General features: G+C 38.9%; 1 protein-coding gene across 1 annotated transcript in view; it reads right to left on the reverse strand.

Moving 5' to 3' along the window:
* ARAP2 (ArfGAP with RhoGAP domain, ankyrin repeat and PH domain 2) overlaps nucleotides 1-15025 on the reverse strand; it is a 188765-nt gene extending 173740 nt beyond the window's left edge. The window contains 2 exon segments of the mRNA XM_032633599.1: nucleotides 4899-5951; nucleotides 14946-15025. Of these exon segments, the coding sequence (XP_032489490.1) occupies nucleotides 4899-5806 (908 nt within the window). The 5' untranslated portion in view covers nucleotides 5807-5951; nucleotides 14946-15025.
* Between the last annotated feature and the right edge of the window lie 11369 nt (nucleotides 15026-26394).

Raw genomic sequence — 26394 nt, forward strand, 5'->3', positions numbered from 1 at the left:
TTTGAAAACTGGTGATTAGCAATTTATATTCTCATTTATCTATGAATAAATTATCACAAGCTATTTTATATTCTAATATTTATTATGCCCAAAGCATTTTGTTAGGGGTTTATATATCTACATCTCATATTTCATCCTCCTAATAGCCCACTGAGGTAGGACCTAGTGTCCTAATCCTACCAATAAGGAAAGGACATTCTCCCAGCCCAAGGCGCACAGCTAATAGGAGACCAAACCAACATTCGAGGTCAATTCCGTCTTGAGTGCAAAGCCCACGTTCTTTCCTTTCTCCCTCTTTCTGCCCTATTATTTCCCCATCAGTTATCCTAAAAACTGCGATTGCTTTTAAATTTGAAATATAAAGCATGGTTGATTAGCAAAAATTTAAAACCCATTTAGAAAAGCAGTAGCTATTATCATTTTTTGTTATTATGCTTTGGTGATCTTGGTCAAGTTACCCAACAGCCCTGAGCCTATTTTTCCTCATTTATTGAAGGGGAATGAAAAAAGGGTCTGCTGCCTATGAATATTATGAGGATTAATGAGATGATGTTTTTAAAGAGCGTAAGGTGTGTGCCCTACACAATGTAAACACTCAGGTAGAATGAGCCAACTGTTATATTTTTTATTAGTGAAAAGAACGTTTGGTCTTCCTGGTACACTGAATATGCACAAATGTTTCTTAAAGTCCTTAAAAGTATGAGAACTCTTCATTTGTAACAGTGAAAAAAAATAGTCAATGACCTAGTAGGGGAATAAATTGTGTTTTCCATCATTTAATAAAATACTATACAGCAATTATTGCTAAACTACGTGCATGGATGTGAACAAATCTCAAAAATAATATTAAAGGAAACACCAAGTTGCAAAAAATTAACTGATTATCAAAGTGAATCTTCAACATGCCTACAGATGTTATGTGTTCACATATTTTTTAATCATTAAAATTGCCAAGAAAAGCAGAGGCATAAAGTTTAATTAACGTTAAAGATCTCTCTTTATGATCTACACTTACCTATTACTTAAGCAATGCATTTAAAAAAATGCAATTCTTACAATTCATAACAGACAAACTACAGGTCATTGTAGGATTGAATTCAAAAGAAAAACACCACAATCATTAGGCGGCAGTTGAAACTGCCTTGAGGTTACATAATGTCTAACTAAAACACACAAATCTGAATTCGGAAAACACAAGAGTGCCTTAATTACAGCACAGACTACGAATATGAAATGTATAATGCACAGATAATTAAGTCTCAATCTACAAAGTTACAAAAAATGTCCTTAGGATAAGAATAAATAATTACAGAAGGATTACAGCACAAAAGTCTACATCATTATTGTGAAACTTTTTTCATCACCTAGCAGAAGCTTCAGTTCAAACTATATTTTTTCAAACAAAGAAGGGCTTTTCAAATTATGAATAAAGGGTACAAATGTTAATGTCTTTTCACTTGTAGAAAGGATCACACAGATACCTTTATCCTCTAACAATAAATCAAACGGTTAACTATTAATTTTGATTCATTATTTAGATATTCAAGTCAAAAGTTGCAAATATTGAAATAATCAGCCCATTTTATAAAAAGTCATTTTAAAGGAAAAAGTCTGAATTTTAGAATGCTAAGCATTTTTCTGCTATAACATGAAATGTAAAGTTTTCCTTGAACATGGAAAGGATAGGATGAGTTTCTGTATTTTTCTAATTCAATGTAGCAAACAACTGCTTACCATTTTTCTGTATGTTTTTGGTTCATATGTATTTCAACATTAAAGTCTAAAATAGTTGCATCCATTTTTATTATCTATGTATTAATACATCTAGAGAAAAATATCTAAGATTTTTACTTTTAATAAAAAGTTCACAGGAGGCTGGAGACTTCAGGTTTAGAATTCAAATTTTTGAAAAGCCCTCAAACAGTCACTATAGCACCTCAGTCTTATAACAAGTTATAACAGATACTCCAGTCACAGTGCAGCCTTGCATACCACACTCCTCCCCTTTACCGCTGTTTCCTTATTTTTCCTTCCCCCCAAACATTCAAAGGCATGACACCTAAAAGACAGGGCTTTGACTGTGCCAAGGATAAAACAGTTACATGAAAGATGGATGAAAATCATTAAACTGGGAAGGAAGATAAGACAGGTATCTCTTCAGTTGCTAAAGATACTTGTTCCTTCCTGCTTTGAGCACTAAGGAGGATCCTCCTGGAAGGATCACAAGACACATCTATGACTCCCAGGGAAGGGCAGCTGGTGAGACTTGCTTTCTGCTTGGAGACCTCTGTGGGAGACTTCCAGATGAGCTGATAAGGAAGAAGCTGGCTTTTCAAGCCTAGATCTGACCTGGCCCTCAAAAGATAGGACTTAAAAAAAGAGATCCTGAGGTCCAGTGTCCAGCATAGCCCCACCCAGCCCAGCCTTCCCAAAAGGAGCAGACAGGAGTTCAGGGAAGAAGCCCAAGGCAAGGACAAACATAACCCATTTGACTGGCAAGTTAATTGCATCAGATAAATTGGCAGGGGGTGGTGGGGTGAGGGTACATGTCCAGGGAGATAGAAACAAAGCACCTCACACATCAGGAATACACATCCAGCATCATGTTCCTGTCAACACTTATATGAAATCTTTAAGGAGTAAAGAAATTATGTCCAAATCACTGACCACAAAGAAATATATTTATATGGTACAGCAAGAAATGTACTAAATATCATTTAGATGTTATTTGATTAGAGAGGATCTCAGATTATATAAGCCACGGTTTCATTTTATAAAAGTCATAACACTGTAATTAGTTTGCAATTACTGTTTGCAGTTCAGGCAAGGACCACAAAGAAAAACAGACAGTGAAGTCTGAAAATAATTTAATTTACTTTCTCATTTTATAATTTGATCACCAGAAATACCTAGTTACCATTTACTGCCATAATCAAAGAAGAAAAGAGAGGTGACAATGGGTTCTCGGGCAGTGCTATGATGAGGCTCCCGCTAAGCTCTTTACTACTAATTTCAACATTATTTTAATTCTCATTTTCAAAGACTCAGTCACAATGTGAATAACAAGTCTTTCACATGGCGCAAAGCTTACACTTAGAAGTAAATGAACATCAAAAGATTCTCAAAAATTTATGAAAAATAGCACAACTTATTTAAAACTTGAGCCAAATGTTTCTTATCTGAAGTTATTCTTATGGCTCGCAAAAGGATTCTGTTCCTGCAAAGACATAGCAGACCCTTCTCATTTACTTTCTTTTAATTGTTTAAAATTAGCAAAATACGCTAAAGCTATGGTGTCATACAAAAATTGGTGATCTTCTACTTTCCTAAGAAATACTCCATTTCTTATATATGCAATCAACACTTTTAAGAATATTTACTAAATGAGTGGTTAAGAAAGTGTGTTATAGAGTGAGATGTACTGGAATGAAATCCCAGTTCACTACCCATGTGATCCTAGAAAAATTAACCTAAGGCTCAGTTACCTCATAAGAAAATGGAGGAATAATACCTATTTCAGAGGGCCAATGTGAGAATTAGATAACGCATAGAAAATTATAAGCCAAACCAGCTTCTAGGTGTTTAATAAATGATACTGCCAATTGATTTCCCAGTAAATACTCAATATTGCCATTGGCACCAGGGATGCCATGATAAAGACAAATTAATTAGGGCCTCTGCCCTCAAGGAGTTTACACTCTAATGGGAGGTACTTAACATGGTCTTGTAAGTTGCCATGTTTTCTCTTGCATGTACTAAATTTCCATATTTTTCTCTTGTAAATACAACCAAGATCCAGTACCAGGGACAGAGTGGATACACAGGGAGACAAAGGGGGAATGAGAATCTTGCAGAAATGCCAGCCTAGAGCCTGTTTACAGGAATCTGTAATTGCATTTAGTGCCACAGCGGTAAGGATTGAACTTAAACAACCTCATGACTCCCAACAGAGACAAGTGTTAGCTTTTAGTGAATTAAAAAAAAAAAAAAAAAAAAAAAAAAATCCCACCACAACCCTGAAGAAAACCACATCTTAGGTGTAACTCTGAGAAATGGTTGAAAGCTCTCCCTGCTATAAGTCAGCTCCTCTTAGACTCCATAGTTACCTCAGGGAAAGCTGTATGTTGGAAGAGTCAGCTTATCATCTGATTTAAAAGACTGGCTATTTTCCACACTAACTTCATTTTGATCAAGACTTTTTGTAACAGGCTATTTTCCACACTAACTTCATTTTGATCAAGACTTTTTGTAACAGTCTCCAACTGCGTTGGGCTGGGTGTCTGAACACTGCTCACAACAGGCCGGTAGGCCCCCTCTTTAGTGTTCTTGGTCTCCAGCTGAAGTGGTCTCATATTGTACTGCTACTACTTTTTACATGTCTTCTACACTACACTCAAGCCCCTTTTTTTCTCTCTACCTCCTCCGCATCTAGTGCCGTGACCAGTACCAAGCAAGTGCTCGCTAGATGCGTGGTGAATGATTAATACATGCCAATCGTGTCAGGTAGTAGAGATACAGTCATTAGGAACATGGCCCCTGCCAAAAAACACATAACCTAGTGGGGAGATAGAGTCAGCAATTCAAATATAAAGTGCACTCATGGACGAATATAATACCAGGCATGGAGGAAGGTACAGGAAAGAATGTCCAGGCAGAATTAGGGGAAATGAAGTCCCCCAATTAAGTAGTAGAAAGCTGAAGAGTCCCAGGAAGTTATAAGTTGGAAACCGACTCTGGGCAGTGGTGTACAAGAGAGATGGTATGACAAAAAATTTCAGAAGAAAGAAAAGGTTGGTTGAGTGGGTCAAATTTAGAAATGAACACTGAAAATAAAATTGTTAAAAAAAACCTAAATTCCCCCAAATTGAATACACACAACTTATCATAAAAATTCCTACCTCCCTGAAATTCCTTTTGCTGACCCTGGAATCTCTGGTACAGGCCGATGTCTTAGCAGAAAAGATCGAGATGGTCTTGAAACCAACTTGCTACGACTTCTCGTAGGTGTTAGGACTGGCGATGACGGAACATACAAATCATTTACAACCATTTCTCCTTGAAATTGAAAGAATGGGGATGGTGGTGAGCTTTCTAATAAACCATTAGTTCCATTTCCAGAATTTGCTTCTGATACTGAACAGTCGGGTGAAGAAAGGAATTCAGGGTCTGCACTAGGAAGCTTGCTCACATTTTCTGAGATCAAATCAACTTTTTTTGTTTGTTCCTCTTCGGTTGTACAGTCGATAGTCTTTTGTGCAGTCAAAGATTCTACGTCAGTAATTTCACTACCCAATAAGGAATCTTGAAAAGAATCTGAATTCAGGTGTGGTTCTTCTTCCGGAATGGGAAAGTTGTATGTTGGAAGAGTCAGCTTATCATCTGATTTAAAAGACTGGCTATTTTCCACACTAACTTCATTTTGATCAAGACTTTCTGTAACAATCTCCAACTGCATTGGGCTGGGTGTCTGAACACTGTGTGAATCTGAAAGTTCTAAGCAGGTATTCTGAGCAGAAGATGGAGCGTGGTGATCCTCTGAAGTCTCATGATTCTTCTTTGTTTTATGAACATTTGCATATATTGAGGTATCTTGCATTTTTGACAGGATTATCTGTAACTGTTTAAGTATCCTTCTCCGGTGTCCTGTAGGTGATATTCCAACTTTGAGGAGCACGCTGTCATTTATTTCTGCACAGTCCCTTACATTATTAAAACCAAATTCGCGGAAGCGTAAGAGGTACTGCTCCAAATTAATGCTCATTAGGAAATCTTTGATATCAACATTCACTTCACTGACTGAGGACATAATGGTGGCTTCATTACTAGGCAATATGATAGAAGCAGTACAATGCAATACACACAAAAGAGGGTGCACTTCTGTATTGGATTTTCCTCTATCACTTATCTCAAAATGTTATTTTCTGCACAGTGAATGCTTTATGTACTTAAGCCTAGAAAAAAAGAAAAGCAATATATTAGGGCATTTTGGGTATTAAAACTAGTTTCACATTATAAACGTTCTCTGAAGAAAAACAATAGAAATGAGGATCATTACTTGTGATCACTGAGAGTTTGGAATCTTTGTGCATTACTTTGTATGCCCTAGAAAGTCAATTCCTAGGTAGAGTGTGAAGGGACAGGACAGAAATGCTGTGGTAGTATCAAATGACAATTTTCAAAAAGGTAAAAAAAAAATGATTCTCAAATATAAAATGAACATGTATCCAAAAAAATTCATTCATTAATTAATGAGGGAACCAGTAAGGTGGTAGGGCTAGTTCCAAGAGCATTTGTGGAACAGATTTACACAGTCCATCAGAAAAGGCTTTTTTTTTTTTTTTTTTCCCTCAGTGCTAGAATAAAATGGGTAGGTTAGATAAAAAACTGGTTAGTGCCCTACAGGACAATAAAACCATAACCTTTGGAGATATCTTTCTACTAGACAAAAATCTATAAGCTACCAGGTAACTTCTCAGTCCAGAGCTCTAAACAAATAGTAAATGGAAAGTGGAGCACAAGAATTAGAATTAAATATCCCTGAGGTGAGCCTGTTAAACAATACCCCCAACAAGGCATTGAAGGAACATGCTGTACATTCTTTTGATTTCCAAATTTTAGTTAATTTTTCTTAATAGTACCTAACTAGATATGAACAACTCCCCCTTTAGTACACCTTCTTCAAAGACTCTCTCCAAAAGCACAGTTAGAACATACTTCTCAGGTTAATAATTTTCACTTCAAAATTGCAGCAGCATTGTATGTAAATATTGTTATATAGGATAAGACTAGCTGAGCAACTGTACAGTAGATAACAGGAAGTTAGTATGAAAGTAAAAGGAAAAAGTTTGAAGGTCACATTTTCCTTTATATACAGCATATACACATAGGTTCATTTTTCTCATAAACAACATTAATTTTTTAAAAAGTTGATTTATCAGGTGCTGTTTACATGGCTGCATTCAGTTTGTAAAAATGTATGGTATGCAAAAATTTCTGTATATTATGCATCAGGAAAAAGAAAAAAATACAGAATATGCATAACAACCATACACTGAAGTAATAAAATGAGACACAGCCAAACAAGGTATATTTATCTGAGCAAGCACGGATGCAATATTTCTGGAAATCACATCTCAAAGTAGCTCTTCAGAAGACATAACTCAGAGCCTCTATGTGTTACATGCCCATAAGCTCTTGCTTTAACTGTTCAAAAACATCAGCCAACATTGACAAGTAAGTATATGAAAAAAGGGAAAACACATATCTTTTTCAGGCAGCACTGCAGAAAGAGAGAAATAAAAATACAAACAAGAGATGAAAGGCAGGAAATGCCTTTGTCAAACAGGTATCCCTCTGTCACACTCAAAATGACAAAATGTCAGGAAAAAAGTAGAAAGTTAAACCTCAACACCACGTACGAGCCTAATTCTCAGATATATTATTCTTTTTCACAAAATTATTTTGTTTAAAAAAAACGCATTAGCTAATTTTGTTTGCCCATCACAAAATGGAAATAGTTATAGCCAAATCGGCTGAAACTTTGATCTCGGACTCCCCAGCCTCCAGAACTGTGAAAAAAAAAAAACGTGAACTGATACATTCCTCCAACCCTCCTCAACACAGTTCAGACCCTCATTACATCTCCTGCCTGAATCACTGCAACCATCCCAACAAACCCCTCAGCCCGGTCTCCACATACCACTGAACTACTGAAAATCCACATTTGGCCTGTCACTCCACATCTGAACAAGACGGTCTAAGCTCCTTGGGGTGCCATATGACAGTCTGGTCTCAGTCTAACAATAAAAACAGCAGCAGCTACTACTGATGTAAACGGCAATGATGCTCCAGATACCGTACCTCATATACATTTCCTGCAAGGTGGGTGTTCCCATGTACTAACTTCAGGCTCAAGTTTAACCTGTGCCACATCACTGACTTTAGCACATTATTGTTAATTATCATTTACCCCAGGCAGCAGACTGTTAGATGGCCCCATACCTTTTGCGTATGCTGCAACGGCTTGCAAATCTACACATTTTGCAAAATCCTCGGCACTATTTAAAATTCTGAGTAGGCAGGTATTACTTCCTCTCTGAAGGCTTCCTATCAACCCCTTGAGATAGAATGAATCACTCCCTTCTCCATATACATCTCTAACTAGGTTTCTAGAAATTTGCAAAGTGCTCGGGACATGTTTAAGAGATGGGAGACTAGCCGGGAAGGATGGTAGCAGTGGTTCGGAAGCCCATTTTGTGAATTTTTTGGGGTGTGTGTGCACATGTGGGGAGCCTTCGTGTTTTCATACACAAGTCCTTTTTGTCTCTTACACATAAACTTCCTGAGTGGCTGACTCAGGGATGGATATACCAAATGTTCTAAGCAAAACCACCTCTCTCTGCTATCAGTGGACATGCTGAATAGGGCTAATGAACCGGATTCCTTTTCGTGACCCAGAGAAGCTCCCTGCCACAGGCCTTAAAATCCTCTCTGCACTTTTGTGTCGGCTGCATCCTCCAGTCATCTGACTCTTTAACAGTCTGACCACCCAAGGGTGTTCACAGATCCACTTCAGAGGCTTCAAACCCCCAGGCACTTCACCAGATGCAAATAGATGGGCACGCCTAACCATAAAAGTCTACCAGGTGCAAACTCCTTAACATGAAATCAAAGCCCTCCACGTTTTGACCTCCACTTGGGCACCGGGCACACATGCCATGCTCTTAAGTTTGTGGCTCTCCAGGTACCGGCCAGTGGATCTGCTGTACAGCAACAACTGATGATAACATGCCCAAGAATCTATATTTATAACACATTCCAAAGATGACTGGGATGCACAACAAAAATTTGGTTCGGTTTTCAATTCCTCATACCTGAGCCTAAGCCCATCACTCTCCCACCTTAGGATGGATGCCCTTCCAAACAGTCCAGGAGTCTGAGTCATACTCAATTCCCACCCTCCTCCACTTTCATAGGCACGTGTGTATGTGTCTGTTTCCTTACCCATAAAATGGAAATGCTCAAAGGTACCTCAGTGCTGGTGAAGATTAAATGAGATAATCCACCTTAAGTGTTAAAACTGTGCTTAGTCCCCGGTGAGTGTTTTGTACATATTCACTTCCCTCATTATAATTATTTTCATCACTAAGCCATTATCTTCCCACAGTTGAAACCTTTCCCATTCTTTGAAGCCTAACTCAAATGCTATTTCCTTCACAAGGTCTCTAGTGAACAAGAAATACTCTCTTCTCTGTGTTCCTACCACATTTACTTCTTAGCATTTAATCACATTCTATTCATTCCATAGTAACCTATAGAAGTGGGGTAGTGCAGTGCAAAAGCCAGGATTTGGGAGCTGGACAATCTTGGTCAAATCCCAGTATTTAACCTCTCTGTGCCTCAGTTTCCTCATCAGGAAAGTAGGAGTGATAATAGTTCCTATTTCATAAAGCTTTTGTAAAGCATCAAGAACACCAATGGCACACAACAAATGTTAAACAAGCATTTGTCATTACAATTATTTTTATTATCCCATAATAAACTAATAAATCTGCCAAGATGATGACCAGCCCATATAGGCTGCCCAATAAATTCCAGTCAAATTATTTGTTTATACATAGTAATATGATGTATATGCTGTACATGTTTAGAGAACATACAGTTAGCAATGCAGATGTGAATGTACATTTGCCTTGCTATCCTGACCCATTTCCAAGAGAAAGTATAAGTAAAAGGGAAGTAACGTTTAGGAGCACCTGCTATATGCCTGGCTTTCAGTATCACTTAATAACCATAATTTTATTATCTTCTTGAGCTCTACCTTAAAGGTACAACTGCTTCTCACCACCTCTCCTACTCACATCCTAGCCCAAGCCACTATCCTGCCTATCTTAGACCACTGCAACAGCCTCCTGACTGATATCCCAGATTCTGTCCTGGCCCCCTGCCCCCACAAGCAGCATGTTCTCAGTACAGCAGCCAGAATGATTCACTTTATAACGAAAGTCACTCTCTGCAACTTCCCAACTTCATCTTCCCTGGCTTCCCCTGACTGCCCCCTGACCCCCATCACTCAATCACCACTAAGCTGGGTTCAGTCCTATTCCCACCTCATGACCCTACCTCTCACCCTTCCATCTCTTTCAAATCTACTTTCCCAACATATACCCATGGTTCATGGCTCACTCCATCACTTGAGTAGGTCTCTGCTGAAATGTGTCCTCTTCAGAGAGGCCCTCCCTAATGCCCCTATGCATACAAGCATGCCTTGTGCCTCAGTATTCCTTACCCTTGCTTTCTCTGTCTTCATGGCATTTGTCACTACCTGACATCTGTGGTCTTTTACAAGAGGGTAGGGATTTGTCTACTGTTCACTGCTCTAGGCCTTAAGTTTGAACACTGTCAGGCACATAAAAGGTACTCAATAAATGTTTTCTGAATGACCCTTTCCCACCTTTGAGATGATTTAAGATAACAAGTGGAAAGTACACAAAGTTTTAAAGTTTTGTCTATTTAGGTCACCAGGCTTCTAAGGAGCAGAAACAGGACTCAAATACAGATTTCTCCAATCCATCTAACCACTATAAGAGATCTTCAAATCAAAAATTGGGGAGAGGAGAAGGTTGGCAGTAGGACAACTGGAAGCATTCCAAACCACCTATGGGACTTTTAAAAATTCATCAAAAATACCTAAGAATAAACTTAACCAAGAAGGTGAAAGACCTATACTCTGAGAACTATAAAACATTGATGCAGGAAAACGAAGATGATATCAAAAAATCCTGTGCACATGGATTGGAAGAATTAATATTGTTAAAGTGGCCATACTACCCAAAGCAATATACAGATTTAATGCAACCCCTATCAAAATACCCATGTCATCTTTCACAGGACTAGAACAAATAATCCTAAAGTTCACATGGAACCACAAAAGCAAACTCAAATTCCCAAAGCAATCTTCAGAAAAATGAACAAAGCTGGAGGTATCACACTTTTTGACTTCAGACTATACTACAAAGTTACAGTAACCAAAACAGCATGAGACTGACACAAAAATGGACACAGGCCAATGGAATAGAATAGAGAGCCCAGAAATAAACCAACACACTTATGGCCAATTAATCTATGACAAAGGAGGCAAAAATTTACAATGGAGGAAAGACAGTCTCTTCTTCAATAAGTGGTGCCGGGAAAACTGGACAGTCTCATGTAAATCAATGAAATTACAACATTTTTTCACACCATATACAAAAATAAACTCAAAATAGATTAAAGAACTAAATGTAAGACCAGAAACCATGTAACTCTTGAAAAGAACACAGGCAGAATACTCTTTGACATAAATCGTAGCAATATTTTTTTTGGATCTGTTTCAAGGCAAATGAAGCAAAAGCAAAAACAAACAAAAGGGACTACATCCAACTAAAGCTTTTGCACATCAAAGGAAACCATCCACAAAACAAAAACACAACCTACTGAATGGGAGAAAATATTTGCAAATGATATGACCAATAAGGTCACAGCTCACATATTCAGTATCAAACAATATTAAAAAAACAAACAACTCAGTTTAAAAGTGGGAAGAAGACCTGAATAGACATTTTACCAAAGAAGACATGCAGATGGCCAACAGGAACATGAAAAGATGCTCAACATTGCTAATCATCAGAGAAATGAAAATCAAAACCACAATGAGATATCACTTCGCACCTATCAGAATGACTATCATCAAAAAGAACCCAAAGGGCTTCCCTGGTGGCGCAGTGGTTGGGAGTCCGCCTGCCGATGCAGGGGACACGGGTTCGTGCCCCGGCCCGGGAGGATCCCACGTGCCGCGGAGCGGCTGGGCCTGTGAGCCATGGCCGCTGGGCCTGCGCGTCCGGAGCCTGTGCTCCGCAACAGGAGGGGCCACAACAGTGAGAGGCCTGCATACCACAAAAAAAAAAAAAAAAAAAAAAAAAGAACCCAAATAATAAATGTTGGCAAGGATGTGGAGAAAAGGGAACTCTCATACACTTTTGGTGGGAATGTAAATTGGTGCAGTCACTGTGGAAAATAGAATGGAGGTTTCTCAAAAAACTAAAACTAGAACTAGCATATGATCCAGCAATTCCACTCCTGGGTATATATCAGAAAAAAACTAAAACACTAATTTGAAAAGATACATGCACCCCAATGTTCACAGCAGGATTATTTATAATAGCCAAGATAAGGAAGCAACCTAAGTGTCCATCAACAGATGATGAACAAAGAAGATGTGATACATATACACACAGAATACAACGGAATGTTGTTTGACCATAAAAAAGAATGAAATTCTGTTATTTGCCACAATGTGGATGGACCTAGAGATATTATGCTTAGTGAAATAAGACAGAGAAAGACAAATACTCTGTTATCACTTATATTTGGAATCTAAAAAATGAATGTAACAAAACAGAAACAGATTCACAGATACAGAGAACAAACTAGAGGTGAGGAGAGAGAAGTGAGGAGGGGCAAGATAGGGGTTAGAGATTAAGAAATACAAACAAATATATATGTATAAAATAAGCAACAAGGATATATTGAACAGCATAGCCAGTAGATTGTAATAACTTTAAATGGAGTATAAAATATTGAATCACTATATTGTACAGCTGAAACTAATATTGTAAATCCATTATACTTCAATAAAAAACAAATTTATGGGTTGGGATAGCCCTCCCCCTCCAAATGCCTCAAGTATGAAAAACCACCACAGTAAACCACTCCCTACCACCCATCCCCCCACCCATTACCAGTATAACTTTGTCATATTCCCTAGTTGAACTAGGAAAGAAAATAACTGAAAACCTTGGGTCACTCCAGTAAACCATAAAGTCATTAAGTATTCAGTGCTGAAGACTTTTGGAATCACCTTTGCCTAATTTTAATATCTTATGGGAGGTAAAAAGTAGCATAGTACAACTGAATTCACTCATAAGTTTAATCCATTTTTTTAAATGGCACACCATTTTAAAATCATAAACATAACCTTACAGTATTTAGAAGCCTGCAAATATGTCAAAATAATGGCTTAACAATCATAGAATCCCAGGACTGAAAGGAACCTTAGAAGATGTGTACCAAATAAAAGAAATTAGGCTGCCACATGAGTAGCAAAACTTTTCAGTGTCATCAATACAAGTCTTACACATTCTAAAAACAAGGGAAGTTTATTGTATTACAGAACGGTGATCCCCAATTGAGTGGAACTATCTCCTAGGGAGAAATCAAGAAATGTGTAAGAAATTTCTTTTGCTGGTCATAATGACTGAGTGGCACCAGTAGATAAGAAAGATGACTTAGGACATCCTACAATGATACCCAAGGTAGAAACCTCAGGTACAATTTTTACTTGTCCAAATCTTTACAGCTAATCAGCTATCCCTAAAGGATACCTAACACTAGAGATGGTTAAAAGAAGTGTCCCTGACTTCAAGTTACTAACGTGGAGAAATAGCTAATCTCTTAAAAACTTAGGGCGCTGCATATAAATAATACACTGAACTAGTTAGTTCTGGCTACAGGTCTTACAGAATTCCACCCTTGTTTCTGTACAGAATATAGTCAGGAGAAATAGGGATTGCTGTATTTGCATATCAAGCAAACTCACTGTTTAACACCAAGATGTTAACTCCACATATGCATAAAGACAAATCGTTCCACCTTGCTCCCTACAACCATGCAGAAGAGGAAGTGGTTTTGAGAAAGCAGGCTTGTTGTTGTATTACTCCATCCTACAGTACAGAGCAGATTACAAAAGGTCAGAGGTCAAGAATCCTATTGTTCTAGTCTGAGTACTTTCACCTCAGAAGCTGTAAACTTGGTCATTTAGTATGCCTCTCCCCTACCATCAGTCACCTACCTTAGCCTGTGGCAACACTACCCCCATTTAACCCCTTACAGGAAACCCAGTTCCCTCAACCTGGCCTTCTCTCTGAACTGTGGTCACCCACAGGCTCTGACCTTCACTGCCCCATGTTCTCTACCTTAAGCATTCTCTTTCCCATTCATCAAAACACATCCATCGCTTTCATTCTCCCTCAGACTTACATTGTTAATAGTAATAGCCAGTATCTGTGGAGTGTTTACAAACCATCTGTATAGGATCTCATTCAATCCTCACAGCTGCCTTGAAAGACCCATGCCCAAAGCCACACAGAAGATAAACAGCAGACAGATTCCAGAATTCTAAGAGTCGGACTCCACAATCTGTGCTGTTAACAGTGATGCCTCCTAAAAGCTATGCAATTGATTTAACAGTAGAGGGGTATCAAGGAGGTCATATTTTCCCTCTCATTGGACTGTCTAGTTATGCACAAGGACTTAGAGTCACTAGGGAAATGCTGCTGAAATATACCATGCCTTGCAAACTCAAGTTGTATATACCTTTGCAGCTGTGAGTATATGTGTCCATGTAAGTGGGTAAATATGGAAGCCTACAAGTCACTTACAGTTAATTCTTTGCAATATTCAGGCCATAGTACACAAAGCACAAAGAGTGAGAGTCAGGCTGCCTGCAATTCCAACCCTGTCTTTCCCAGTTGTTTACTGTGTCCCTGGAGTTATTTAACTTCCCTGAAGCTCAGTTTCCTTGTCTGTAAAATGAAGACGACAGGTCTGATAGGATTTCTCTTAAAGTAAAATGTATAACGTATATAGAACAGTAGCTGACATGAATTGTAAGTGTGCAAAAAATGTTGGCTGATTATTAATTCATCCGCTGTATACAATATTGCACTTGGTCATACATGGTGTGACTGGCATTCTTCTGCCAGCCTAATAAAACTGCATTCCTTTCAATTAGCACTGTAAATTATTCTCCTAATAAACCTACAAAGCACTTCACACAGAAGTAAGCATAGTTTTATTAATTTAGTAAAATATAGATGTGGTTATAGTAGCGAGAATGATGATTTTACCTGAAGACTTTTGACTTGGGACAAGCACAGTGATGACCAGTGATCCCAGCTCTGCCATGTGACGCCTGCATAAACTTCGGAAAGTTCCTTTATTTTTAGTGTCGCACTGTTGTCACTGCTGTCATCTGGAAGCAGTGATCTGTAAGCAATAATGCCTACCCCACAGGACTGTTTTGAGGATGAAATGAGTAAATATGCATAAAGGTCTTAGTGCCTGGCAAGCAATAAGCATGTAATTATTGGCTGCTAGATGAAGAATAACTGAGGTTTGAGCTGAAAATAGCTAGGCTCCAGGCAGAAGCATTCTGCAGTTTGGATCAGGGAAAAAAGACTAAGTCACTTTCAGATTACTTTTTTCTGGGCAATCTGAAAGACAACTCTTTCAAAATCTAGAACTTAATATCCATTTCCACATCCAGTGAAGGCCAGTAGTGATCATTCCTTTCCTTATTCTGAGAAGTTATTACTAGCATAAAGTAGTACCTGGGTTTAGGTGTTCTCAGTAACATCCTACTAGTTACGTGGCTTGAAAATCTTCTCAGCTTCAGTAAGTCTTTTCTCTTTCAAACTGTCCTTCCAGATTTTAATTGCCTAATGCTTGAGACTTACTTTCAATTCTAATTCAGAGACCTTTAATGTGGGCCCATTAATTCTTGGTCAAGAATCTTCCTGAGTTCCTACAAGAGCAGGAGTGGGGATAATGAAAAGTCATAATAAGCCAAAACCGGCACCACTGTAGAGGACTCCTACCTGAGTGCCCCTAAAACCTGGGCAGCTGCCTCTGCCTGGTGCCAGCCCCCTCCTACACCCTCTACAGTTTAGCCACATCTGTTTCCTGACAGCTGAAAGGAAAATCTGACCCTTTAGAATTCTTGATATGAGCACGGTACATACATATTCTTCAGGATTCTGTTCTATTTCATGCTACACTGAGCACAGCTTTAACATTTAATTGGCTGAGATAAAAGCTAGCATATTATACTTCAATAAAAAGATTATAAAACGTATACTTATGATATATGCACTTTTATATATATCAGTTTTATAATTTTAGTACAAATGTACACTCCACTATTTCTCTGAATTTGAGTCACATTTTTTTGACTAACAACCAGATGTTTCAAAATAGCCTACTGTGCATGGTTTCCTCTCTTAGCATTTATAAATAGTACCCTGACCTCTTTTCCAACTAAATTTGAGGGCTTATTCCTATTGGTTCTGTAATTATCAAAGTCTCTTTTTCTTAGGTAGAGGGTATCTCAGCAAATGCCTCTCACCTTATTGACTCATTTATTTACATTTATTCATTCAATAAATATTTAAGGAATGCTAACTACTCTCTCAAAGATAACAGGGGGAAATATTTGCAGTTCAAGATAATACCTATTATCTCATTTAAGAACAGTGCTAAGTCCTATAAAGAAAGTGAAAATGCAATGTATTCTCTCCAAGAGTTTAAAATCTAAAGGGATAGATTAGACATGGCTGTAAGCAAGGGAAAATGGCATGCATATGATCAGTTCTTTACTAGTCAGTAAGTGCCAGTAAAGGAGGAACACCAAAATTGAAAGACTCGAATGTACTGAATAAAAGCACTTAAAGAATAATGATGAGCAAACTCAAGTTTTGTGACCTTGACTTACACATGGTTTATATTTTAAGTATTGTTTTATGTTTAATTACATACAGAAGTAGCACCACCATCTTTCAAGAATGCCAAGGAACTCCAAAAATCTCAAATCAACTCATGAATATAAGTGAAATATGCAGCAATTCAGAACTCTGAGGATGGAGTGATCAGTGAAGGAGCTATGGAGGGGAATTTCAAGATGTATGGGAAGAAATGTAGCAGGTGAAGACAGCAGTATCTCAAGTAGAAGGAATGACACAAAGGGGGCTGTGAGGGAGCTGTCTTCAGGCAATCAAGGAGACGAGAATAGCTGGGAAGGACCTAGGGTTCAACAGGTAATGAAAGGTGATGACAGAAAAGGAAGCTGGAAGTGGCCATGAATGGGCTTAAATATTGTGAACTTCATCAAGATACTGTGCAAGTGTCTTGGCCACTACTTTCACCACGACCACCCCCAGGAGCCCATCACCTGATAATCAGCATGGAGACCACACTTCTCTTCTACCTTTCCCTGATCATCTTTCCAATTCCAAACTGATTAAACCATTCTCTCCTCTTCCTAAAGCTATGTAATGTAACCAAAAGTCCTTTTTTCTGCACCCTACTTTTTTCGCATCCTACTTTTATCTTCTTTGTTCCTTCCTGAGTATTCCTTCACCTACTCATCCACCAGGTACACAAACAGTATAACACAGAAAAATAATTCTCCCCACCTCTTCACTAGTAGTTTTTACCCCTGAAGCTGCTCAAAATGATTACTCCAATCCATGTCCGAACTCCTTTGTTCCCTCTATAACATGGATAAGGAAGTAAGTTTGTTCTGAGTCAAAACTGTAAAAATTTCACAGGTCACATTTCTAATTAGAAAGGATCATGCAAAGAGAATACCATTGACCACTATTTCAATTAAGGAAATAGTGAGCAAAAGGTTTAGCTATAATATGTATTTAATCTGGCCAATACTTTAAAAAACCTAAAATGATAAACTACAGTGGTCCAGGACTTCACAGAAAAGATTGAAAAGACATCTCATAGCCTCTAGTCTCTCATCAATCACATTTGGTCAAAGATAAGAACTATTTCCAACATTAATAAGATGTTCTTTACCTAACTAATATTTTACAGAAAATTCCCAAAATCCCTCAGTTTAGAAAGTCCAAAAATTGGGTTCAATGAATGAGTCAACAAACAAGGGGAAAAAAACCAAAACACTTGTTAAAAGAAAACATTAAAAGAACCACTTGTTAAAAGCAATGGTTGTCATTTATAAGTAGCATTTTTATGGCATCTTTCACCAAACTTTCTCAAAGTTGCAAGGAGGTGGGATAGAAAGAAACAAAGCAAAAAGAAATAACTTCTCAAATATCATGACATTTACAACCCAGAGTCCTAAGCGAGTTTTTAAAACTTCATAGTCTTATGGTGCTAATGTAAAAGTTTCCAAGAAAACTGCAATTCATTATAATCTTACTCCTATACTTGATCACAGTAAGTAGTTGAATTGAAAAGTACTCACTGAATATCTATGAGCCAAACACTGCTAGAAAGTTGTAGTGATGCTAGATGATTAAGAATTTGTTTTTAGAAGCAGATTCACAGATAATATAGAGAACAAACTAGTGGTTACCAGTGGGGAGAGGAACAGGGGAAGGGGTAATACAGGAGTAGGTGGGGGAAAAAAAGGGCTGTTATGGGATTATATGAAATCATGTGTGCGAATCTTGTGAAAACTGTGAAGCACTATAGAATTCAAAGAATCTTTCATTCAAAAAAAATTTAATACACAAGAGACATAGGAAAAATTCATATATATGTGTGTGTGTGTGTGTGTGTGTGTGTGTGTGTGTGTGTGTGTGTTTAAATGTACCATCCGTTTCTCCTTTCAGGGACAATCCATATAAAATCTGACAGGCTTACAGAGGAAGGAAAAACTACAAACACACACATGACCAGATAAATAAGTTTTAACAAGTCATTTGACTTCCCCTCTAGGTACATTTTAATTTAAATAAATCTTTTAGTACTGACAAATCAAGTCTATATAAAACACTCTTGGTGTTAAGACTCACCTTAAGTGCGTATGTGTTAAATATCTGAAAAGGAATCAGGGAGATATTTCCACTTTAGGCTCTAGCCTAGTTCCATGACCCATTTTACTTTTTTTTTTCTTTTTTAAACATAGTTGAACAGTGGAATGTCATTAGGATTTTCCCCTCAATATTTCTCTTGTATGGGCATAAAAGTCACAACTAAGAGTTCAAAAATATTTTTCTTTTTTTTTCCCCCCTTAAAAAAGTTAGCTTCCTTTTTAAAACAGCCATAACTTCATCTTCCAATTATTTATGGGCAATGTTCCATAAACTCATCTGGGTGTAGCGTGCTTAAGTGCGGGGGGAAATCAATACTGAGCTTATAAGTACAATATTGTTATTGGTAATCACAGTGACATCCGATTAAATGTACTTTTAAAAATAGCTTACTTTTCAGTACGCTTTTTTTTTTTTAACCAAAAGGGTATATTCCACTGAGCAGCCTACTTCAAGGACAAGCTTGCAAAAAAAAGAAAAAAAAGTTGCTGTCACCATACAAACTTGCGACAGCCTAAAATGTCACTATTCCACACAAACTAGCTTCTAACTTGCCTGTAATTATCAAAGATTATAGTTCACAATATAATTTCACGAAGCATTCCCCCAAATCAAAATTGCTCCAGATCGCCGCAAGGAGGTGAGGGAAACGTTTAAGAAAACAAGCGAGCATGAATTTACTTTACTTAATGAGATGGGCAACCATTCTCCCAGGAGACTCTGTCTCCAAAAGTAAACGAGATCAATCTGGTAAACTCACTGTCTACAGCTCTCGAGTATAAGGTTGAGTTCAGGCAAGTGGAGGACAAATTATTGTAATTAAAGTTAATTAACAGGCCTGCCGTCTCAAAATGTAGAACAAGCAGGGTGCGGGGGAGCACGGAGATCCGAGCAAACTCATTATCTCTACCGAGAAAATAACCTGGTACCTGAAACTCAAGAAAGGGCAGCTCCTTTTCGAGGAAGGGGTCTAGTTGTCTAACCGGATTGTCACCCTCCCGAGTCAACTCCCATTAGTAAGCGGAGTTTTTGTGTCACTTACCCACTTCTGGTTTCCTTTTAGACGCCCACATGCGGGAGCGAAATCCAAGGGGCAGAAACCGGAGCCGAACACTTGGCGCTCTGGAAATTTACCCGGAAAGGTGCCGGAAAGCCCCGGCTCAGCCTGAGACGGTCCTCCCGCGCCGGTCGCGGCCCCGCCGACCAGCTCACTGCGGCCCTCGGGACTCGCCCTGCGAGCGGGCAGCGGACCTGGGAGGCGCGACGAAGCGCCGGCGTCTCTCCCGGCCGGTTCGATAGGTCCTCACCCGTCTGCCCCAAGCGCGGGGCCTCCTCCTTCCCTGTCCCCGCCAGCTGCCCGCACGCCGTCTGCTTCCAGGAGGCGGCCGCGCGGGCGGCGCTGTCACTCCGGCCGGCACGCCGCGGCCGCCGCACCTGGAGGCGGGGAGCGCGGACCTGCGCGCAGCTCCGGAAGCGCCGCGCCCGCCGCCCGCGCCCTGCCCAGGTGCTTCGGCGCCGCGCCTCGGCCGCTTCCTCCCGGCCAGCGGGGGCGGGGAGAGGCGCCTGGCGTGGGGGCAGCAGGGCTCAGCGATCCGGGCAGCCGAGCCGGCCTCCCGGGTTCCACAGCATAGTTGGGTGGCTGACTCAGTCCGCCGCGACTTGGCCGCGCCTGGCACCCTCGCCACCTGACGCACCTCGGCCCCGAGGCTCCCGGCGGGGTTGGACAAGCTGCGAGGTCGCGTCCTGAAGCCCAAAGCGGCGAGGTCATGACCCTCCTGGGACGGAGATGCCCGTGACCCTACCCTGGCTCCGGCCAGCCGGCCAGTTGGTTGGTCGGTACGCACTGATGGGTGGGTTGTCAAGTGGGCGGAACCTCACCACCACTGGTTATTCGTATTACCCTACTAAGTACTTTCCAGGTTGCCTCAGCGTTTCACAAATTTAAGACTCATCTAGGGCGCTAATTTTCCCAGGCTGCTTCTGCGTAAAGTTACATTCGATGGGCCTGGGAATCTATTTACCAAGGCCCGTACTGATTAGGCTGAATGCATTATATCTGATCCTCCTTCACGTCTCTGTGAGGAGGGCATTAATATTCCCATTTTCTAATTGAGGAGTCTGTGGGGCAGAACAACTTGCCCAAGCAGACACAGCTTTAAGCGGTGGAGGTGATTTTCCATTTAGATCTGAACTAACACAGCCTCCTCATTGATTTTTTAAATTCCCCTTTCTTGTCTCCACGCTCCCCCCCCCGCCCCCACTCCGAGGGAAGGGATAACCCTGCCCTAGTCCTTCTGGCACCTGAGATTGTTAGATCCGGGAAAGACATTTCCCCTTGGACTTGGACCTTGACACTCTGCCCTTGGAAGTAAAAATAAGACAGCAAGAAAATACAGGAATCCAAAAAGAAAAACCCTTGTGCGCCCCAGAATACCTAAGTGTCCATAAAATCCACTTGTCTGCTGGTGAGTTCAAGGGCCAGCTCCTTATTTTTTAGTTAACATCTTTTTACAGGCTGTGCCTGAAATTGTCTCCCTTAAAAGACGAAATGTCCTTATCTTTCCCCTAGACCTGTTGATGGAAGTAAAGCAATTAGGGAAAGCGCTGAGCTTATTATAAAAATGAAATAACTGGTGAAGTCTGAAGTGTGGGAGGCTTCCCAGGAGCCCAGGCCCTAGGGAGGCCTCATCTTCACCAAAACACCTGCCCATCAAAAAGCACCCTCCTGCCCCTGGGGAGACTCTGAGACAGCTGTGGCAAGCATGCTCCAGAGGCACCAAATCTCCAGTTTCTTTTAAACTAAATACTTTATAGCAAGCCCTAGTTCCACTGGGAAAATTTTCTTGACATTTTCCAGACCTTGAGAATTGTCTTTTTTTTTAATTCCTGTAGAATTTTATTTTTGTGGCTCTTTCTTGACTTTATGTTAAGTCCATACTCGTTGTGGTTTTTTAATTTTTTTCCTCTCCCTCAGAGTTCTCACATACTTGTCATTTATTTTTATCTTTGTAAGCCATCTTAAATCCTTTTCGTTATAAATAAACGAAAATTCTTACATCAGTTATGGTATGTCTCAGAACGTCAAGCATCGTTACTTGAACACTGAGTCCTCAAGTTACTTCTCTTGGTAGATTTTATAAAATAACTGAGAATTTGTGCCTCTTTGCAGCAATATCTTAGTTCCTTGATTATTATTCTGTCATTTATTGTTTGAAAATTCTATTGAACATTTACTTTTTAATAGTTTGAAAATACAGTGGTTAGCAAAAACAATACAACCCCTAGATTTACAGTCTTCTCTGAGGGGAAATAAAGTTAAGCACTGTAAGGCACACCAATGATTTAATAATAGCTCTGGGAAGTGAAAGAAAAACAATGCTCCCTCATTGAAAGTATACATTGGTTATAAGAAGTATGCTGATCTTAAGAACCTTAATATATGAAGGAAAATAAAAGACGTCTGAGGCACTAATCATACCAGGTTCTAGCCAAACACCTAAGATATACGTTGTATATGTTGTACAACAACTCCATGAGTTGGAATTCTTTTTCCAGTTTTATAAACATAGGCTTAATTGAGACTTAAAGAGATTAAGTAGTAAATAGTGGATAAATTGAACACATCTAGGCTGTATTCATAGGCTATACATTATTTATTTAGCAGCCCTCAGAGTGAGGCATTCAGGGAGAAAAGGAGGCAGGAAAAATATCTTTATAAGAATTGATGTGTGGAAATCTGTTTACTGCCAAGGCCACTGGAGTATATAGTCCCAGTTAATTTCTACCTATTTATTTATTCCAAATATGTATTTGGAACATATATTTTTATTTCTGGATTTATTCCAAAATGACCCACTCCAACACTTATTTCCTCCATTTTTAGTGAGAGAGCATGGATACCTCTGTCCTTGTCAAATTATGTCTTTGCTCTGCCCATCTCTCCTACTTAGAATGCACTCTGCTTCTGAAAGAGGCAATTTGAGAGAGTGAAAACCATCCTCCTCTCTCCCCTTCTCCGTCCTTCTTCTCCTTCCCTTTCTCCTTACATCATCAAGGTGAACACCCATAGAGCATTTATGTGCCAGTTGCTATTCCCAGCAATTTACTTGTAAAAGCTCATTTAATAATCTCAGCAGCTCCTTGAAAAGATAGTTATTATCCCCACCAGGAGAAACTTAGGAAAAAGATGTTGCATGATTTACACCAAATATTCCATAAAACAGAGAGAATTCCAACCCAGTCTTCTCCAGGAACCATCCTCTGCACTGGATTGCCTATTAGGGAAAGCACACAGTGCTGGAATTGCAAAGGTCTGTGCTCAAAACGAAGCCTGATCAGTAGGTTGTGACATTTTGAGCAAATTCAACTTATCTGAGCCTCAAGTTCCCCATCTGTAAACTGGGAATAATAATACCTGTGAGAATTTAATGTGATTACATATCTAAGGCACCTAGAAAATAGTAGTCTCTCAATACATCTAATTCTATTCTCTTTTGTCCAATTATTCTTCAAAACTAGGTTCAAATCCCACCTCCCTCTCAAGCCTTTCCAAATCTCTGACACCCAGAATTATTACAGAACAGAATTTAAAGTAATCCCTCTATTTTTCTATAAAGGAAAATACAATATTACTTTTGCCAAACATAAAATTTTAGGAATGTAGATAAAATAGGCATATGTCTACTTATAATATTTAATTCATCATTTTAGATAAACTATTCATAAAAGTAAAATTATATATCAATGTGTAAATACTGCTTTTTCCATGCATATTTTATAAAATAATTTTATTCAAATTTTAACTTGCCACTTTGACATCAATGACTTCATCATTGGAGCCTCACTTTGAATCACAGGTGTTTTGTTTTCAGAGTATATTATTTTCACTTGTCTAAATTTTTGAAGGTACCTAATTTGCTGAAAGCTTTTATGATTCTGTCATTGGGAATTTTATTACAAACCACAAGTTCCTGCTTGCTTTATATTAAGAAGTTGTTTTTTTCTCATTCATCCCAAATATGTACACTAATGATTCACCCATTTTTTTACTGGTTTTTAAAAGGATGCTTGCAGTAACATGGTACACTTAAAATTGTGAGGTCATACCCCATAAATAATTGCTTAATCAGTTTTAAATATTTTCACCTCCTTTTAACCAATTTCATCAGATGGCTTCTGTATGTATCCTAAACTAGGATTGATTGAGGATGTTTTAGGCTACACTCCCCACTCCCACAGTTCTGTAGTTTGCAGTTCAGATTGATGTACAATAATTACAGGCAGGTAGAGATCCTATGATACACAGGTTCTATGTTCCGGGCATTGTTACACTTTATGAACTCAATTCTCTCAACAGGGCTGACAGGTAGATACTACCATTATCTCTTTTTTTAGCCAGTGAGGAAACCAAGACACAGAAAGATTATTCCATCTAAGAACTCACAAGTAGTAAATAAGGAAGAAAGGATTTGAACTCAGCTAATGTAGATTCAAAGCCTATGCCTTAAGCATTCTGCTACGTTGCCTCAGAGAAGACTTTTAAAGTTTTGACCATAAGGACCTTTTTTCTGATGCCTAATTTTGGGGGGAAAACGATGTACAGTATATTCAGGCACATACAACACTCTCTCTTGGATTTTCCCATTACCCTTTCTTTTTACTGCTATTGGAGCACTTTGTCAGTGGGCTTTGCATTATGGATATTGAGACATTTTTCTTATTACTAAATATTTGTATAACTGAAGTACTATTACCTCTAATATAGTATTCTTGTCAGTTTGCCTTGCATTATGGATACCTGGAATCTTATATTTGAATTCTCTGAAGTACTTACCATAAGGCCTTAGATAAATGTTTGCTTTATTAAACTGAAATGCTATATATTCATTAGGTTGACTCTTTCCAGTACTTTGTTACAAGTTTTAAGAGTTGCTTTGAAAGTTTTTTCTTAACTCTTTCTCACCACAAGGGAATAGCTTATTGTAAGGTAGACAAAAGAGCAGTGTAAAATAATCAATTCAATTATTGACTAAAAGTTGATGGTATTGTGGAAATAATTTATTTTAAAATATAAGTTTTTCAGAAACCACTAATAATATCAAGAAAAAAGTGAACACAAATTTTCCTATGAAACTAATATTTCAGGAACTCATTTAGGCTCTAGGGATTAGAGTATTTCATTGATACAGATACACATATTTTAACACTTTACTACTTCTGAAATGGAAATTCATCTTAAAATGAATTGCTGTTGACCAGGCAGCAGTCATAGCATAGTTGTCATTGCCTACGTGTTCATGAACTTGATCATAGATGTTTATGTTGTCGACACTTCATTGAAGTTACTCGCACTGACAGTGCTACACATGTTGAGTCTGTCATTTGAAATGTCTTCAAGAAGATTATACTAGATTTCTTTGCAGAAAGGCAAAGAAACAGGGCTGTGTAAGATTTGATAAAAATCTATGTCTAGGGCTTCCCTGGTGGCGCTGTGGTTGAGAGTCCGCCTGCCGATGCAGGGGACACAGGTTCGTGCCCCAGTCTGGGAGGATCCCACGTGCCGTGGAGCGGCTGGGCCCGTGAGCCATGGCCGCTGGGCCTGCGTGTCCGGAGCCAGTGCTCCGCAACGGGAGAGGCCACAACTGTGAGAGGCCCGCATACCGCAAAAAAAAAAAAAAAAAATCTATGTCTAAATAATTCTCAAAGAGCATTTTCATATGTATACATAATAAAAATTCTAAACGAATAGTGTTATATCATAGTTTAATAGTGAATTTTTTTCTCATAGTGTAGAAAATAATCATGTATCCAAAAGTAGATTGCATTTCAGAGTTGTGAACACCCAGTAGTTTCTACCTCTGCTAACATAAAAATCTAATTTTATTTTTATACGGAAAAAAGTTTCTTAAGGAAAAATCAGCGTTAAGAGAAGTTCAGGGCTTCCCTGGTGGCGCGGTGGTTGAGAGTCAGCCTGCCGATGCAGGGGACACGGGTTCGTGCCCCGGTCCGGGAAGATCCCACATGCCGCGGAGTGGCTGGGCCCGTGAGCCATGGTCACTGAGCCTGCGTGTCCGGAGCCTGTGCTCTGCAACGGGAGAGGCCGCAACAGTGAGAGGCCCGCGTACTGCAAAAAAAAAAAAAAAAAAAAAAAAGATGTCCAGAAATCCTAACTATCACGCAGTGGATTTGCACATGAAATACATCAGCTGAGTGTAACATCATTGCTTTCACTTTGTTGTGTCAATCTTTCTCAAGTATTTCTAAAATTGAGTTACTAAATACATCACAAAATTCCATTTCTTTCTGCTATAGCTTGAAAATACTATATCGTTTCATTTTTTTCCTTTGGCTAAAAATGCTGCCCTTAAAATAAATAAATAATATAAATAAGATAATAAACCTTGAGAGTTCTTCTGACATCAAGGAAAAAAGAAGTGGGGAGGGATTCAGAGAAGCAAAGTAGAGAGGTAGAAGTACACAAGCAACAGCTAGAAATAGATCCCTTATAAAATAATGAAATTAAACTGTTACAAGACCAATTTGAAAAGCACGGACTAATATTCATGTAAAAGGTAAATGAAAAACAAGAAAAGGATTGATAAAACCTCACCACAAGGACAACTACCATAAAAGCAGTGGTCACAAACTAGCTGCCCACGGGCAGCATGAAGTCTGAGTATCTTTCTGACTACATAGAGTTTAGCAATTTTTAATTAGTTTCTCAAATTTAGAA

This window comes from Phocoena sinus, chromosome 5 (assembly GCF_008692025.1).
Source record: "Phocoena sinus isolate mPhoSin1 chromosome 5, mPhoSin1.pri, whole genome shotgun sequence".
NCBI classification, from domain to species: domain Eukaryota; kingdom Metazoa; phylum Chordata; class Mammalia; order Artiodactyla; family Phocoenidae; genus Phocoena; species Phocoena sinus.